Here is a 15,394-nt window from a genome sequence, read left to right as displayed (position 1 = left end):
TAATACTATATATTTAGTTTAGCATATTATCACTGCTTTTTTCACTATTTTATTTCACAACTCTTACGCTTAGAACATATTGTTAGTTTTTGTTTTAACGCTTTTTTATCTATGTATAAGAGACATTCATAGTTTTGTATAATTTTACAAGGCCTAAAATATTTTTTGGCTTTGTGAAGTTTGCTTGAGGTGATATTTAGAATTTAAAAAAAATAATTTTTCTTATGTGCTACTTTTTTCGTCCGTTATCTTTAAATCTCTGCTACTTTGGCTTCATAATACAATTTAAAAAATAGTTTTTCGCTACCTAAATGTACTTATATGCCTCGACTGAAGAATTCAACAGGTACAAGATATCATTACATACATTTAATATTTTTACTAGAAAATACTCTAGCTTTTTTTACTAAATCGATATTAGGAGTTATTATAAACAAGTTACACAACTAACAATACATTCTAGTCTACTTTAATTTAACAATGAGACAACTAAAGCGACCTTTTTGGTTGACGTCAAAATGACGGAATGCTTTTACCTCTCAGTCTAAAAACTTGAAGGAAGACTCAGATTACTTGTATTAAAAGAATGACTAGTATTGCAATACAAGTATGTAACAAAACTGATTCACTTTGGTTGCCGTACTTCTAGTAGCTCTACGATTAGTTCCGGAGCCCCCATTCTCTGCCTGCCCAGTCGGGCCGCGTGCGTTGCATTGTGCAGAAATTGTCATGCGTGGATAATGATCTTTACGGCCACCTATTCAAATCTTTTGTCAGAAATCATTTCTGTAGCTCAAATTGGGGGCTGACTAATTCTACAGGAAGAAAAGAAACACTCACTTTTTTAAACATTAACTCCACACCACGAAAACCCGAAAAAATAATGTTTGTCCTTTATTGACTATGCCACTTTTGGGGGTGCTGTGGAGGGTCTTTTAGAGGAGATAAAGGACTGAACGGGAGTCGTGAAAGCCTATATTGTAGGAGGGAGGAAACACATTGGCTGGCATATCGTTTTAAAGCCAAGCCGTTGAACTCTAGAACTAACTAAGTAACTAACTAACCATCACGCCGTTTCCCCGAAGGGGTAGGCAGAGAGGACGGACCGCCAAACAACTCGGTCTTGGCATACACTTCTTGCCTCATTCACATACATACTCTTCTATTATTCTGACTCTTGACATGGCCCGACTCGAGTATCTGATTCACTTGATCGTGCCATGTCTTCCTCGGACGTCCCCGACTTCTGCTACCATTCGCATTTGCATCATATATCCTCCTTACACTCCTATCTTCGCTCATTCGCTCTCACACGAGATATACAAATAACCAGTGTAGTGTGACAAATGTCATTTATGTACTTTCTTTTTCTAATTTTTTTTCAGGTCATCTAAGATCTTGAAAAGTTTCTTACGTTTTGTTTTTTGCATTATGTAGCTGCCCATATTCAATATTTCCAAGAGCCCAATTATTATTTTTTCAATTAATGACTTAGAAGTAAGAATTCAAGTAACTAAGAATTCTCAAAGCGAGCAACGAAAAGTGAGTAAATGATAAGTTACGTATAAAAATCATTTCCACATTTCCATGGACTTGGAGTATGAAACAGGACGGGTTGTTTCACAAAATAATAACAATTGATCAAAGTTTAATTTGAAGTTCACTGAATGTTCTATTCAAGTTTTGATATTATTTCATATTGAGCCGGTTGTTTCAAAACTTCAATGTGCAAAAAAAATTTACCAGTATTAAAACACCATTTAAGTAAAATTAAGCATTTGTTCAACAGTTCAACATTAAGAATAGTTCTTAACTAAGTTTATTGGGAAAAAGTAATTATTTTAATTTTTAACTACCCTGTATCGGAGTCCTGGAACGAATTCGTCAGACCGGTTTCTGATATGATCTGCACCAAATGATATGTTTAACATGAATATCGTCAGGGATGGAATTATAAAAGGTACCAGTTTTATATAACGTATATTATTATTACAAGGGGAACTGGTATAGTGATACATAATTATATCAAGCTATAGAATCATTGCACTTTTAAAATTGGCTAGAAGAGATATTTAACATTGTTAATGCCTTAGAAAATTATGAAAATAGTAAAAATTATAAAACAATAATTTTTATTTCAAAAAAGAAAATTTATTTTTTTCTAAACAAACTTCACTATCTCAATGACAATTTTTTTTCCATCATTCTTCAGGCAGGTAGGTACCGTAATATTGAAAAAATGCAAATAATAATGTATAAATAAACAAGACGATTTCACATTTGAATAAAAGATATTTATTGAACTATTAAAATGGCCACCATCTTGAAACAGAACTTATTAATTTATTATTAAATTTAATAAATTTATTAATTTATTAAATACAAAAAGGTTTCGTTATAATATTTTTTCATTATAAATATCCGCTATTCAAAGCAGGTCGATTTCACAATAATAATAATAATGCACAAAAGCAAAAATATAAAAAGAAACCATAATATAGAAATTAGAGACAGATGAATAACATTACAAGACATAATATACAGTGACAGATAGATTAAACACAAAATAATTGAAAACAGGACTTCGCTATGCTAAAAACGAAAACCCTTTTCATATTCGATTGTTCAGAGCATCTGAAACAAACAAGGTCATTTGGAAAAAGGCCGCAATAGGCATTAAAAAAACAGGTCAGAGGTGAACTAACTACCCGGATCACATAAACTTGACGAGGTTAAATCCACCGGTTTTATTCAATTCAAATACTTCACCCCAATAAGACAATAGAAATCAAGCAAATCATTTCCATTGAATGAAAAGGGATATATTAACTGCACCACAATCGCGTTAGTCTTATGAATTCAATTGGATATATTGGCAATGTGTCACTTTACGAGAGTGATTTATAACCTGCGGGTGGGAGGGGAGGGGGAGAAGTTCAACGAGTGCTTTGTACGTTCAATTGAATACGTAGCTAAGACCGATTTGCCTCCGAACACCGATTCCACTATATGTGCTCCTGGTAATTTTTCACGCTACGAAAGGGCTTCAATTTCAGGTTTTCAGGAGAATGAATCTTCAGGCAATTTGAAATATTTTAACGTAATTTTCATGTCCAGATTCACCGAAAATGCAATATATTTGTTAAAAATATTAGTTTTCAACGCCGAAATTAGATATTTCTTCACGAAGAAAGTTTTCTTGCATTGGTTGCAAAATGAAATCCGCTTAAAAGTAAATATTTATTTTTAAATATTTAGTTACCCTACGTTGTATATATTTCAGATTACCTTGAGTTTCAGGAAATTCTAACGTCGGAGGCTAGTTGGATCGGGATCTCAGAATATCACGCGGGTATTTCACGTGCCATTCACGAGGCAGTGTTTCGCCGTAGAGCTTACTGGAAAACTCTGGCGCATTTCCCGGGGTAGGGAAAGCCGTTTTCACATTTGACGCATTTAACGGAAAGCTCAAATTCGTTTTCCTCTGCGTAGAATGTTATCAAGGACGCAGAAATGCGAGGAGGTGAATTTTTTTGCTACGAATGCGCATGTCGCGTAGCGTAGCAGCTCTAACGGCTACGTCATAAGCGGTACCTACTGGTAATATGCACTACAATATAGTGATAATACGATATTTCAAATACGTACAGCATTGTTGTTTTCAGGAAAAAAGCTTTACACGTATAAAATATTCCATGCTTTTAGCTTTTCCATCATAACCGTTTTCACAAAAACATGGATTTTTCTGCATATTTCGGCTTTTCTTCACCAGGAGAACATACAGTAAAAGGAAAAAATAACCTACATTTCGTTCGTACTTTTCACATCCCCTTTAAATCAAGACATAAAAAATACATAAAATTAAAAAAATTAAAATTAAATTGCAAAACTCTTCTAAAAATGTTATAATCTAATTTTTTTAAATTCTTATGTTAAGAATAAAATTAATTTAATTACTGATATTACAAGAAAAAGCGAATCTCTGTTAGAATGAGAAAGCTCCGTACGCTATGAAAAGTTCTGCTTATGAGCTTATTATAACAGGAGAGTAGAAAGCAACAGAGATTCGCCATTCTGGCGTTCCAAACGTTTGCCTGGCAAAATATTTCGCGAAATTCCGCAAAAGCTTGTCAATTGTAATTTTCGATCAAAAGTTGGAGAGCACTGAAAGAAAGTAATTTAATTTTTTTTCTTTTTAAAATGTTTACATTAAAGTAAGAAGTTGCAGTAAAATGTTTTCTTACATTCGAATGTATTATGTGGTATGAAGGATCGATTATGAAAATATCCAATTTGTCGAAAGAAAACAATTTCTTCATCGAAAGCGCAAAAATATGATGCGAAACTTCGAATTGGTGAATTTTTCTTGTCCGGAGAGCATGAGACCGCCGCGGTTTGGAATGCGAAACATTCCAGATATTTCCTTCGCGAGATGAGGCGGGAAGTAGCGCCACGAGAGTTCGGGAGCAAATTCCCGCATTCCAGACATTTTTCTACCAGGAACACAGTAAAGTGAGGAGGTTGCGCGGCGTAGAACTTTCCAGTAAACCTGCGCTCTGTAGCAAGCGCTCGGAGAAAACGCTCGGCCAATGGAATCGTGGAAAGCCTCAGTTTCCATTACGACTTCACTTTTTAGGTACAACATTATCTTAGCTTTCTAAATTTCTAGAAGTATAGTCAAGAACGAAATCTTTTTACAAAATTAAAATGAATTTTTTCGTTAAAATGATTTTTTTATCGTTCAATAAATTTTGCTGTTAATAAAAAATAGTTGGTAAATTACAAAATGTTTAAAATTACGCTTGTCGTTAATTTTTCGTCACATTTCTGTAAGATAAGAATGTATCGCATTTTAAAATATCCTACATAATAATAAATGTATTATACCTAGCTCTCTTATTAAAAATTTAGACGTATTAGATCTATCAAAAATTTTTAAATAAAAATGCAAAAATCAGTCATTTTAAATACATGTAGGATTACGAAAGATTTTTTAAATATTTATGTTGAGGGATCAATAGGATTTATAGGCCCTGTTAAGAGTTCTACCGAGCCAAACCGAATCCAAAAATGAAAATATCTGGAGTCGATGAATTATTTGCCCATTTGATCTAGTGAGTTGACGTGTTGTTCTTGTATTGTTTTGTATTTATTTTGCTTATATAACGCACTTGCATAATGTTGATTGACTAGATGATCATTTGTGGAAAAGTGTGTGGAACGGTTTAGTTTTTCCTATGGGGAAGATTTAACCCGGACATAAAATTCCTACTTAGCGAACTAAAATTTGAATTTTTTGCGAATTTTACTTACGTTAAAAAAATAATTTTAACAGAATGTTCAAATAACTCTAATTAATATTCTCTATTTTTATATATTATGTACAACGTACTTACTATGATATAATATTCAAAAGTAATTATCATGAAAAATTGAGATAGTCAAATTAAAATTTGTTCCGTGAAAGCCTTAAAACGAACTTCGTAAGGCCTCGCTAACGGTGGTTTAGTATCGGCGTTTCCCAGTGGAGGCTTAAGGGGGTGGATAAGGCTTTAGCGCTTAAGATTGTCCAAATCCGCTGAAAAATGCCAGGCACACAGAACGTGTGAGGAGAACGAAACACGGATTATCGCTTACGTTACAGCGCAATAAGGGCAAAAACCTTAGACTAGAATTTTTTTATTGTACATAATTCACCCAAGCTTTTCAATACAATCTTTGCAAGCATTTTTCTTCTTGTTTTGTGAGTTATAGACACATTAAAGATAATTTTATTTGGTAACTCATTCAGTAGGTATTTTATAGAAATGAGATCTCTGAGGCGTGTGTTTGGTAAAGAACGCTTAGAATGTACGGGCGTGTAGAGCGTATGAACAAAGAGAGGAGTGTAAGGAGAATATTTGACGGAGAAGTTAATGATAGTTAATTATAAAGTAGTCAGGATATCCGAAAAAGGCATAGAACGAAAAGTTAATCAAATAATCCAGTCGGGTCATATCAAGAATCAGAACAACAGACGATAATGTACGTAATAGTTATTTTTTTGCCATAGAATGTGACGATAACATTTTTTATTTTTCACATCATCAAAACGTTTCCTTCCTTCTGGATTTTTAACAAGAATACAAGGAGAACAGAAATATCACACGATAACTTTCACGAGTGTCGAGATTTTCATTTTCCTTCCATATGGTCACAGGAAAATATGTCTTTAACCCCGCTACATAAAGCCTCTTGTGGCGTGTAATAATGTTGAGCTGTTATGGCATTATCTTATCTCTTACCGGAGCGGGGGTTTGACGTATAAAATCAATATTTAGGGGCGGCGCTCAAGTTACGTTTGTAGTGGAAAAGTGAAGATACGCATGCGCATTGAGTAATCTACAAATTCATAGGGGATTCAATAAATCTACAAATTTAACTAAAAAATAAGTAGTTTAAATACATAATTGTTACGAATTAAATGTTTAATAAGTCGGAAGCGACTAAGAAATTGTACAGCATTTTATAAAAAGTGCCTTGATCATGTATATTATGTACTTTTTATATTTGGTTTTATGACCATTTTCGATGTAAGATTTTAGATCATTCTGACGTTGTTCTATGGTTGAGTTTGTCGCTGTTATAAGTTTGTCTCACGTTTTGATGAAATTTGGACAGTGAAAATGGTGGAGTTTATCGTGATTAACTGTTGGGGAGGTAGAGTGTTGTACTGAAATCTACCAGGCGCAAATAGTGCCAGGAGTAAAATAAATTAGGAGTTTAGGTACTAATGAATAATGGAAATCAAATCAATTGTAAAATAGGAATACGTTTCTCTAATAATTTGATGGGTATTTTTTTACGGTTACAAAATTTCGTAAATAGAGGAAAATGATTACTTTTAGTAAAAAAGCTATATTTCTTCTGAAATTGTAAGATTTGTAAGCACGTAGTTACATACCTACATACTAAAAAAATTCAAATAAGGAATTATACAATTTGTTCAAATGTCACCATATCAATGACAATTCTTTTTTCAAACGTTCCTCATGCAGGTAGGTACCATAATATTAAAAAAAATCGAAAATGAAGGTCCAAATAAACACAAAGATATAACATTTAAAAAAATATATCTTTATTGAACCATACTCAATGTCAATAATCGACTCAAATTAAGGCTGGCTTGAATGATAAAGAAGATACAATAGATTGTCGAAATCGGAAACGGAACGCACAAACCAATTTACAAGCAGATGTTAGACGGTCGAGTTGAAATAGGACATTGATTCGCTCGGTCAACAACAAAAAAAGATGTTGCATTTTTTTTTCTTTCCTTTATTCGTAAAATATATGTCCGTATTTGGTAGTCGAAATTTTGTATATAATTATATAAATTAATGTAATACATGTTCATTTGTTAATATATTATTTTGTTTAATGCAATGTATTTGTAAAATAGGTAAAAAAAGGTTTATTTTAAAGTTTTTTAAATTGTTTTTTTAGTTAAGTAGATTTCACAAGAATAAACCAAGCGTATTGCAAACTGTTGATTTTAAGGCGATACACTACGTCATCTTACGTAGATGGCGATAAGGCTTAAATTCCCGCTTAACACCATCCACCTGTTTTAATTTATGCAAGAAAAAAACATGCCCAAAAAGTGCCTTTTATTTTATTCTGTGGATGTTCAGGAACAAATATTTAAATGTTTTTCGATCATTTTATAAATAACTTAATTTGCCACATTATACAATACAATCATAACCGAAAATGGGTTCGTAAGTAGGAGAATTTTAACTTTAAAGCAGTTTTCATAGGCCTATACATTATTTTTTTCTGGGCTTATAAGGCGACCAAATGTTCAAACCTTAAACACATGATTTTAAATTACTTCGTAGTGCATCGCCTTAATGAGATAAAATAAATATAAATATAAATGGGCAAATAAACAAATGACTTATACATATTAACATATTATACACACTGTAGAATGTTTAATTACCCACTTACTGCAAAAGTGTTATTTTAATTTACACATGCTTTTCTTTCGCTGTTATTTGAGTTTTTTTTCTATCGGTGTGATATCATATTGTTATTGGACAATTTTCTGTAAAATAATACATCAGATCAGTTTTTCAGTGTCAGTGCCAATGTTGTTAACAGTTTCATACAATGTAACTTCATCACTAGGTGCGACCTGTTCTGAAGTATTTACATTTAAATTTTGAAATATTTTTTTTTACACTTTTTTTTGTAACATTTTGTTTTACATTTTTTTGTTACATTTTTGTAATTTTTTTTTTTACGTTTATTTTGTTACATTTCTTTTCGATACATTTTATTATATTTCCTTGTTAAGTATAAAATAAACGGAAATATATATAAAGAAATATGTTGCAAAAATTTAACAAAAAAAAAAGTTTTTTGTTACACTTTTTTTGTTACATTTTTTTGTTAATTTTTATTGTTACTTTTATTTTGTAACAATTCTTTTTGATAAATTTTTTTATATTTCCCTACTGGCTACGCTAGCTTGCGCCATTAATAAGATGATTCTAAACCGTAGACAGATAAGTGGGATTTATATCCAGCATTGAAATCTGAATTACAGGCGATAAAGCCATGTTTTACTAATTAATAATTAAATATTTATTCATTGAAGATGATATTAACCACTCTCAAACTTTAGATAACACAGAAAACAGATAAGACAGACAAAGATTTGGTTGCATCTGGGAATTGAACCCAGGACCTCTGCCTTGTCGGGGAATTAATTTGACTACTGAGCTAATTTGACCACACCAACTTCCGTCATTTTTAACTGTATCATTTCGACTGAGAGCTACTATCTTCAATGTCTTTTTTTGGCAGCTATACTTATGTACCATTTCACGATTCTACCTTGGGTCTAATTCCCAGATGCAACCAAATCTTTTTCCGCCTGTTCTGTCTCATTTTGGGATTGAGAGTGCATAATATTATTGTCAGGGATTAAATATTAAAATTTGAGATTTTATTCAATAAAGTTTCAGACTTGTAAAATTCCAGACTTGTAAAACTTTAATAGATGTCACGTATTAATAAAAAATGAATATATTTATCCAATGAACCATCCAGATAGCGTTTTAATTCTGAGGTATTTACATTTAAATTTTGAAAAAAAATATTTTACCCTTTCTTTGTTACATTTTTGTATTATTTTTTGTAACATTTTTTTGTTACATTTATTTTTGATATATATTTTTAACATTTCCCTACTAGAGAATACTATACTTTAGAGTTGTTAATATTGTGGTCAATGATTAAATATATGTAAATATAACAATTTGAGGCTTAACTCAGCAAGTTTTAAATATTTTAATGTTTGTTTGTCCTAGATTCACCGAAAACTTCGTAGACATCCGTGAAAGGGAGATCCGCTCTAAAAGGGGCAGCCGACGGCGGGCCAGGGCGCTCATGAACCGCCACAACAACGAGGCGGGACGGAGGGTAAGTTTATCCTTAACACAACAAAGTACTTTCATTTGCTTGACACGTTTTGTGGCGCGATGGGAATACTTAGACCCTTTAATTAGCTAATCGATTTACTTAGCTCGATGGAGATGGGTTGGAAATTGGTGAAAAGGAATCATAATATTATTATTTAGCAAGTTTCACCCCTAAGTAGAAAAGCTAATGGATTTGTAGGTTTGAATTTTTATATTTTAAGAGATGTTATAATGCTTTAGTTAGTTGGTTCTTTTACTTGTATTTTTTGGTGGGAGTAGATGGGGGTTGAAAATGTCTTGCAAAACTTTTATTCATGTTCTTTATAGTTCCTTATAAACTTTTCAAAAAAGGAAGAAACTTTCTTTTCTTTTTAAGCTATCAGTTTTATTTGATTGGAATAGATTGCACTTTCGAAATAAAATTGTCTTAGTTTTGTAGATTGCATTTCCGAAATAAAATTGTCTTTGTGTTTTAGATTGCATTTCCGAAATAAAATATTCTCTGTTTTGTAGATTGCATTTCTGAAATAAAATATTCTCTGTTTTGTAGATTGCATTTCTGAAATTAAATTGTCTTTGTAGTTTTGTAGATTGCATTGCCAAAATAATTTTTTTTTTTTGTAGATTGCATTTCCAATATTTCAATAGAGGTCTGTATTTACTGTGTCCGAAAACTAAAACTCAGGGTACAAGCTAGAAACTGGAAAATGTACACAATTGGAGTCTCTTTTTTGGTAAAACATATTTTTACTTGAGCTTACACTTTCGGGTAATTCAAGTTCGAAGTTGGAATTTTCATCATTTTGGAAGTCAATTTTGAGGTATTATTAATATTTCTTACTTATTTATACAGGATTTTCCAATAAGAGGTGTTATTTTGAATAGCCCGCTATTTCGGTAGATGTTACTTTTGGAGCTGTTATTTTTTGACATTTGACAAGTAGAAACTTCGCCATTAATAAAAATGGAACGATACACGCTTCAACAATGCATTGAAATTATTAAAATTCATTTGACTGAATTAAACGCAAATCATCTTGAGTGATGAGGCCCATTTCCAACTCGGTGGCTTTGTCAACAAGCAAAATTGTCGCAGTTGGGGCTCGGAAAACCCAAGAATTATTGTGGTAAAGCCTCTTTATTCTCAACGTGTGACTGTTTATGGTCCGGCGGAGTCATTGTACCTTACTTTTTCGAAAATGAGGCTGGAGCAACAGTTACGGTGAATGGATTGCGCTATAGAGAGATGATTAATGATTTTTTTTGGCTAGAATTGGATGGTATTAATCTGGACAACGTTTACTTTCAACAAAACGGCGCTACGTGCCACACGAGCAACGAAACCATTGATCTTTTACGATTGAATATCAAAATAAGACCTCTTATTGGAAAACCCTGTATAATATCTACAGTTACATATTTATATCTCTTATTATGATAGTATGTAATGCTTTAAAAGCTTAAGTTAACTAATAGCAAATTCATTTATACGCCGACAAGAAAGCACTAAGTGATCGACTATCGAAAGCACTTAATTGATTTTCCACTTAAGTTCGTTCAATTCACCTGGTTTCAATGTATCTGCCAGATAAAATGAACGGTTACATAATACATTACTCATTAATAGGAAATAGTAAGATGTCCGTGTTAATTATGTCAATCACAAAGAATTGTGTATATTGTATTGAAAAGAGTAAACATGTTGTCATTTTTTGACATAATTTGTGAATCATATCGTATTCAAAATTAGCTTAGGTGATAGCGTAGTTTTAAAACTTTGACGTAATTTTCATTTCTACCGATTTTTAACAAGTTTCTCGTTGACTCTTTAAGTTTTTAAGTTCCAATAAAACAAATGTAATTTTTGAAGATAGTATCTATACATTTGTTATGTCGAAACGTTCATTATATGAAATTCTCTCAATAGAAAAAATCCCAAATTAATTTTTCTAGAATTTTTTTTTTCTTATATTTAATATCTCTCCCTCTAACATTCGTGTTTACATATCTCTCTTTCAAACCATCTAACTAAGGGGCCTTAAGAAGCAACAGTTTACGACATCCTGTTTTAATCTAGACAATTTTTTGACAATTAGTAAGATGGGGAAATCAAAAACCTCTTTCATAATTTTTGTTTTTTAAATTTTTTTTTTTTCAAAAGTCTAAAAGAATGTGACCTTACTGGGGAATACCATTCTAAGGTCACATTGTACATGGTTTTGTGTATGAATTAGAGTTTAGGCCAGCTTTTTGTATGTACAGTATCTCTGTTAGGTTGCAACATAGCATCTATATTCTTGTGTCCTAAATCCAAAATCCATATAGTAATACTTCTTTTGAAGTCGGTTATTTTTGTAGTGGTTTTTATTGCAAGAGGGTCGATGTTAAATAACTTTATAGAGAAATATTGTATATCTCTTTCTCCAAAAATAAAGATTTTAAATATATTTATCTCTATTAGCAAAACTTTTACCTTACCCAAAATATCCTGCCAATATCCTTCAATCCTTAGTTGAACATTATGATCATTTCAATTTAAAGTTGCCTCGGATCACGTGACCGTTAAAAGAGTTGCAAATTTTGCGTGTTTGATAAAAGTGTCAAGTGCCTATCAATGTATTTGTAGTTTGCACCTGTATTCGTATAAAATGGGTTGATCATGATTCCATCCCAAACTATTCCAACACACACAAAGGATTGTGCGTGGACACAGAACAGATTGAATGTATTGGTAACAGTTTGGTGCGTATCTCCACTACCATTCTGCTATCCTGGTAGGAATTATAATTATTTATGAGGATAAAATTAGTTTAAAATATTATAATTAAAGCATAAAACATTAAAATTTATAATTTTATGTTTACAACTACTTGATTGGTGGATATAGTTTTTTTGCGCAGATGAAAAGGGAGATTTTGTTTTGTAGATGGGGTGTAATTGCACCTGATATCAGTTCGCATTTTCGCATGATAAATGCGTGCACTAATACCATTCCATTAATGCATTACACAGTCATGATCGCAGTTTACTGATGCACCAAAACTCGCGTACTATCGAAATTTCATGCTTTTAAATGTAGCTATAACTTTGTGATTATCCATTATAAATAAATGAAACCAAATCGCTTTGTCTGATCCACTATACGAGTATATATTTTTTAATATCAGAGCCGACCGGTTTCTGTATAGCCGTTCATTCCTCATTTTACTTCGGGAAAACAAGTGTTCATTTCGACAAATAACATTTAAGGTGTCTTAAAAATAATAATTTTTCCGATTTTTCTAACCATATCATTGCAAATAATCATAGTTTTGAAAAAAAAATCAGTGATGAAAATTCTCCATATTAATAATAAAGGAAAAGGCTTATATAACTTAGAAGCTTCAGAATTGAAGAAATATCTTAAAGATAATTAGTCCATTGTCAACAAACAAAAAATATTATCTTACAGTTCCATCTTAAGCTCCTAGTACACGTTGGACCAACGCATTTGGACAATGTTGGCGCCAACCCGCCAACGTGTGAACTCAGTTTGTGTCAAGATCCTTTGATATCTGCCCGATAAAATGACAATCTCGGTTTTGCCGAACAACGTTAGCGGCCCGACGCGTGTAACGGCCAATATACGAAAAGTGGTCCTGTACACGTTGGGCCAGCACATTGGCCCAACGCGTCAGCCTAAAGTGTACTGGCAGCATTAGATAGTTGCCCTATTTCTTCACCCAACTCCTCACTAATCCCTAGTCACGCCTCCACCCCCGCTTTAACACTAAAAATATAACCTAGTTAACCCATTATTTTCCAAGCTTATCATAGTATATATTTTACCCTAAGGAAGGAACGTTTGTAAAGAAACCGGTCGGCTTTTTGTTATAAACAATGTCTTCATAATTTAAAATTTTTTAATTTTTCTTCAAATTTCCTCTTTCTACCAGCACTGATACTATCTTCAATACTATCAACGTAATGGACATAAAACAGCTCTTTGCAAGATCCATTTTGATTAATTTACACCAAAACAGCAAAACACTGTACAGACCAACTCAAACGATACACAATACCCGAGCCAAAAACAAAGAACTTCTCCAAACTTCTTTTGCTAAAACCACCTTTGGGCAAAGACATTTCAAATACATAGCTTGCAAACTATACAATATACTACCAGCCACTATTAGACGAACAGAGTCAATGACCAAATTCAAACATGAAATAAAGAAATGGATAACTAGTCTTGGTCGTCCCACTATCACAAACATATGTAAACCAAATTACAAGTAAACAGTAACAACAATTCACAAACAAAATAAAATAATTTTATAATAGCCCCTTTGCAAGTAATCTTTAAGTACCTGAATACGTCTGTCTCGACACAGGTGTACCCTAGTGAGACAGATGTCGAAAAATTTATGTAATAAAACTTTATATTGATGAATAAATAAAAAAATGAAATAAAAAAAATTACTCACTTAAAATGCCAGTAACACAAATACGCTTTTAGATTACTTACAACTTCATACAGACTTCAGACAGACAGTTACAATATATTGTATTATGATTATCAGATGAAACTTTCCAATATCGATTGAAATGAGTACCTACTACAAAATATTATCTTTTACATAAATCTATCTAGTACGCTGGCTGGTTTTCCACTACCGACAAGTTTTAAAGTAATGGTATTTATAAGACAAGGTTTAATAGTTCGTGAAGTTTGATGCGATTTGAAGGAACATGATAAGGCAGGATCTATCTTCAGTTCCCACTATGTCTTGAGGGGTTATATTAGCTAATGTAACACTCTTGACATTCAAGACGGTTACTGTTGAAAGAATTGTCCACGAAATTTTTTTATAGTTAAATCGTAGTACAGTTTAAATGTAAATTAACATAACAAATATCAAAATTACTACGTACTTATTTGACTGAGAATAAAGAAGTTCTGTTTTAACTACACCGTTTTGCATTTCGTCTAAATTTGTTCGCGCGTTCTGTTGCCGGTTCAAGGTGGTGGCCGTTTTATTGTATCAATTATTTTTTCAAAATTGAAATTGTCGTGTTTATTTGAACTTTCTTATTTGCGTTTTTTCAAAATTATGGTACATCTGAAGAATGTTTGAAAATAGAATTGTTATTGAGATGGTGAAGTTTTTTTGGAGAAATTTCAGATATAATTTCTTATTTTAAATTTTGCCTAAAATTAATGTTTGGTTTGTAATTAAGTAAAGTACCTACTTACAAATCTAATAATTTCACAGGAAATTTTGGTTTTGATTTATAAAATAAGAAATACTAGTTCATTTTCAACACATGTTTTGGTCATTTTCGGAAAGGTGAAATTTTAATAAAAAACTTAATTTATTTTGAATCGGTAATATTAATTAAACTTTTAATACCTAAACGGTGCTGTTTTTTAGCACTATTATTACATTAATTATTATTAGTAGGTATTATATCGCTTTCTTATTAAAAATTAAACAGAATAATTGTCATTGACTTGGTATTTCTATATAAAATTCTAAATGATTTAGTTGATAATCCGGTATTGCTAGAATTGATAAGCTTCCGGATTCCTATATATATTCAGCATTGATATTAATTTTATGTCAAGACTCATGATTGAGAAATGAAGGAGTATTATAACTTGGCTTAACAGCCCAACTTGGACCATTCCCTCCCTGCTGCAGTGGAGTGCCGATTAGCCCCAGTTTCATGGCCAATTACCCTTCCCTCTTCTCTGCTCCGGGCACTTCGCTTCCTCGTTCCGTCTTCCTTCAGCGGCAGATGTAGATGATATAAACAGTCGAGTACCTACTTATCAGAAATTTATTTCTCTGACGATAAAATGATAAGATGACATTCTTCTGTACGTTTTGATAAGGAGCAAGCACATTATAAATTTATTTACGTTAACGCTCTGTAATAAA

General features: G+C 32.1%; 1 protein-coding gene across 1 annotated transcript in view; it reads left to right on the top strand.

Annotated features, from left to right (window-relative positions):
• Positions 1-15,394, top strand: part of LOC149411878 (protein Wnt-5b-like) — a 141,020-nt gene that overhangs the window by 54,708 nt on the left and 70,918 nt on the right. The window contains exon 5 of the mRNA XM_089646469.1: positions 9,360-9,471. Coding sequence (XP_089502595.1) covers positions 9,360-9,471 — 112 coding nt within the window. The remainder of the gene's footprint in view (positions 1-9,359; positions 9,472-15,394) is intronic.

The sequence above is a fragment of the Hesperophylax consimilis genome, chromosome 24 (genome assembly GCF_061612785.1).
Source record: "Hesperophylax consimilis isolate HC1 chromosome 24, BYU_Hcon_1.0, whole genome shotgun sequence".
NCBI classification, from domain to species: domain Eukaryota; kingdom Metazoa; phylum Arthropoda; class Insecta; order Trichoptera; family Limnephilidae; genus Hesperophylax; species Hesperophylax consimilis.
This window is presented reverse-complemented; position numbering and strand designations above follow the sequence as displayed.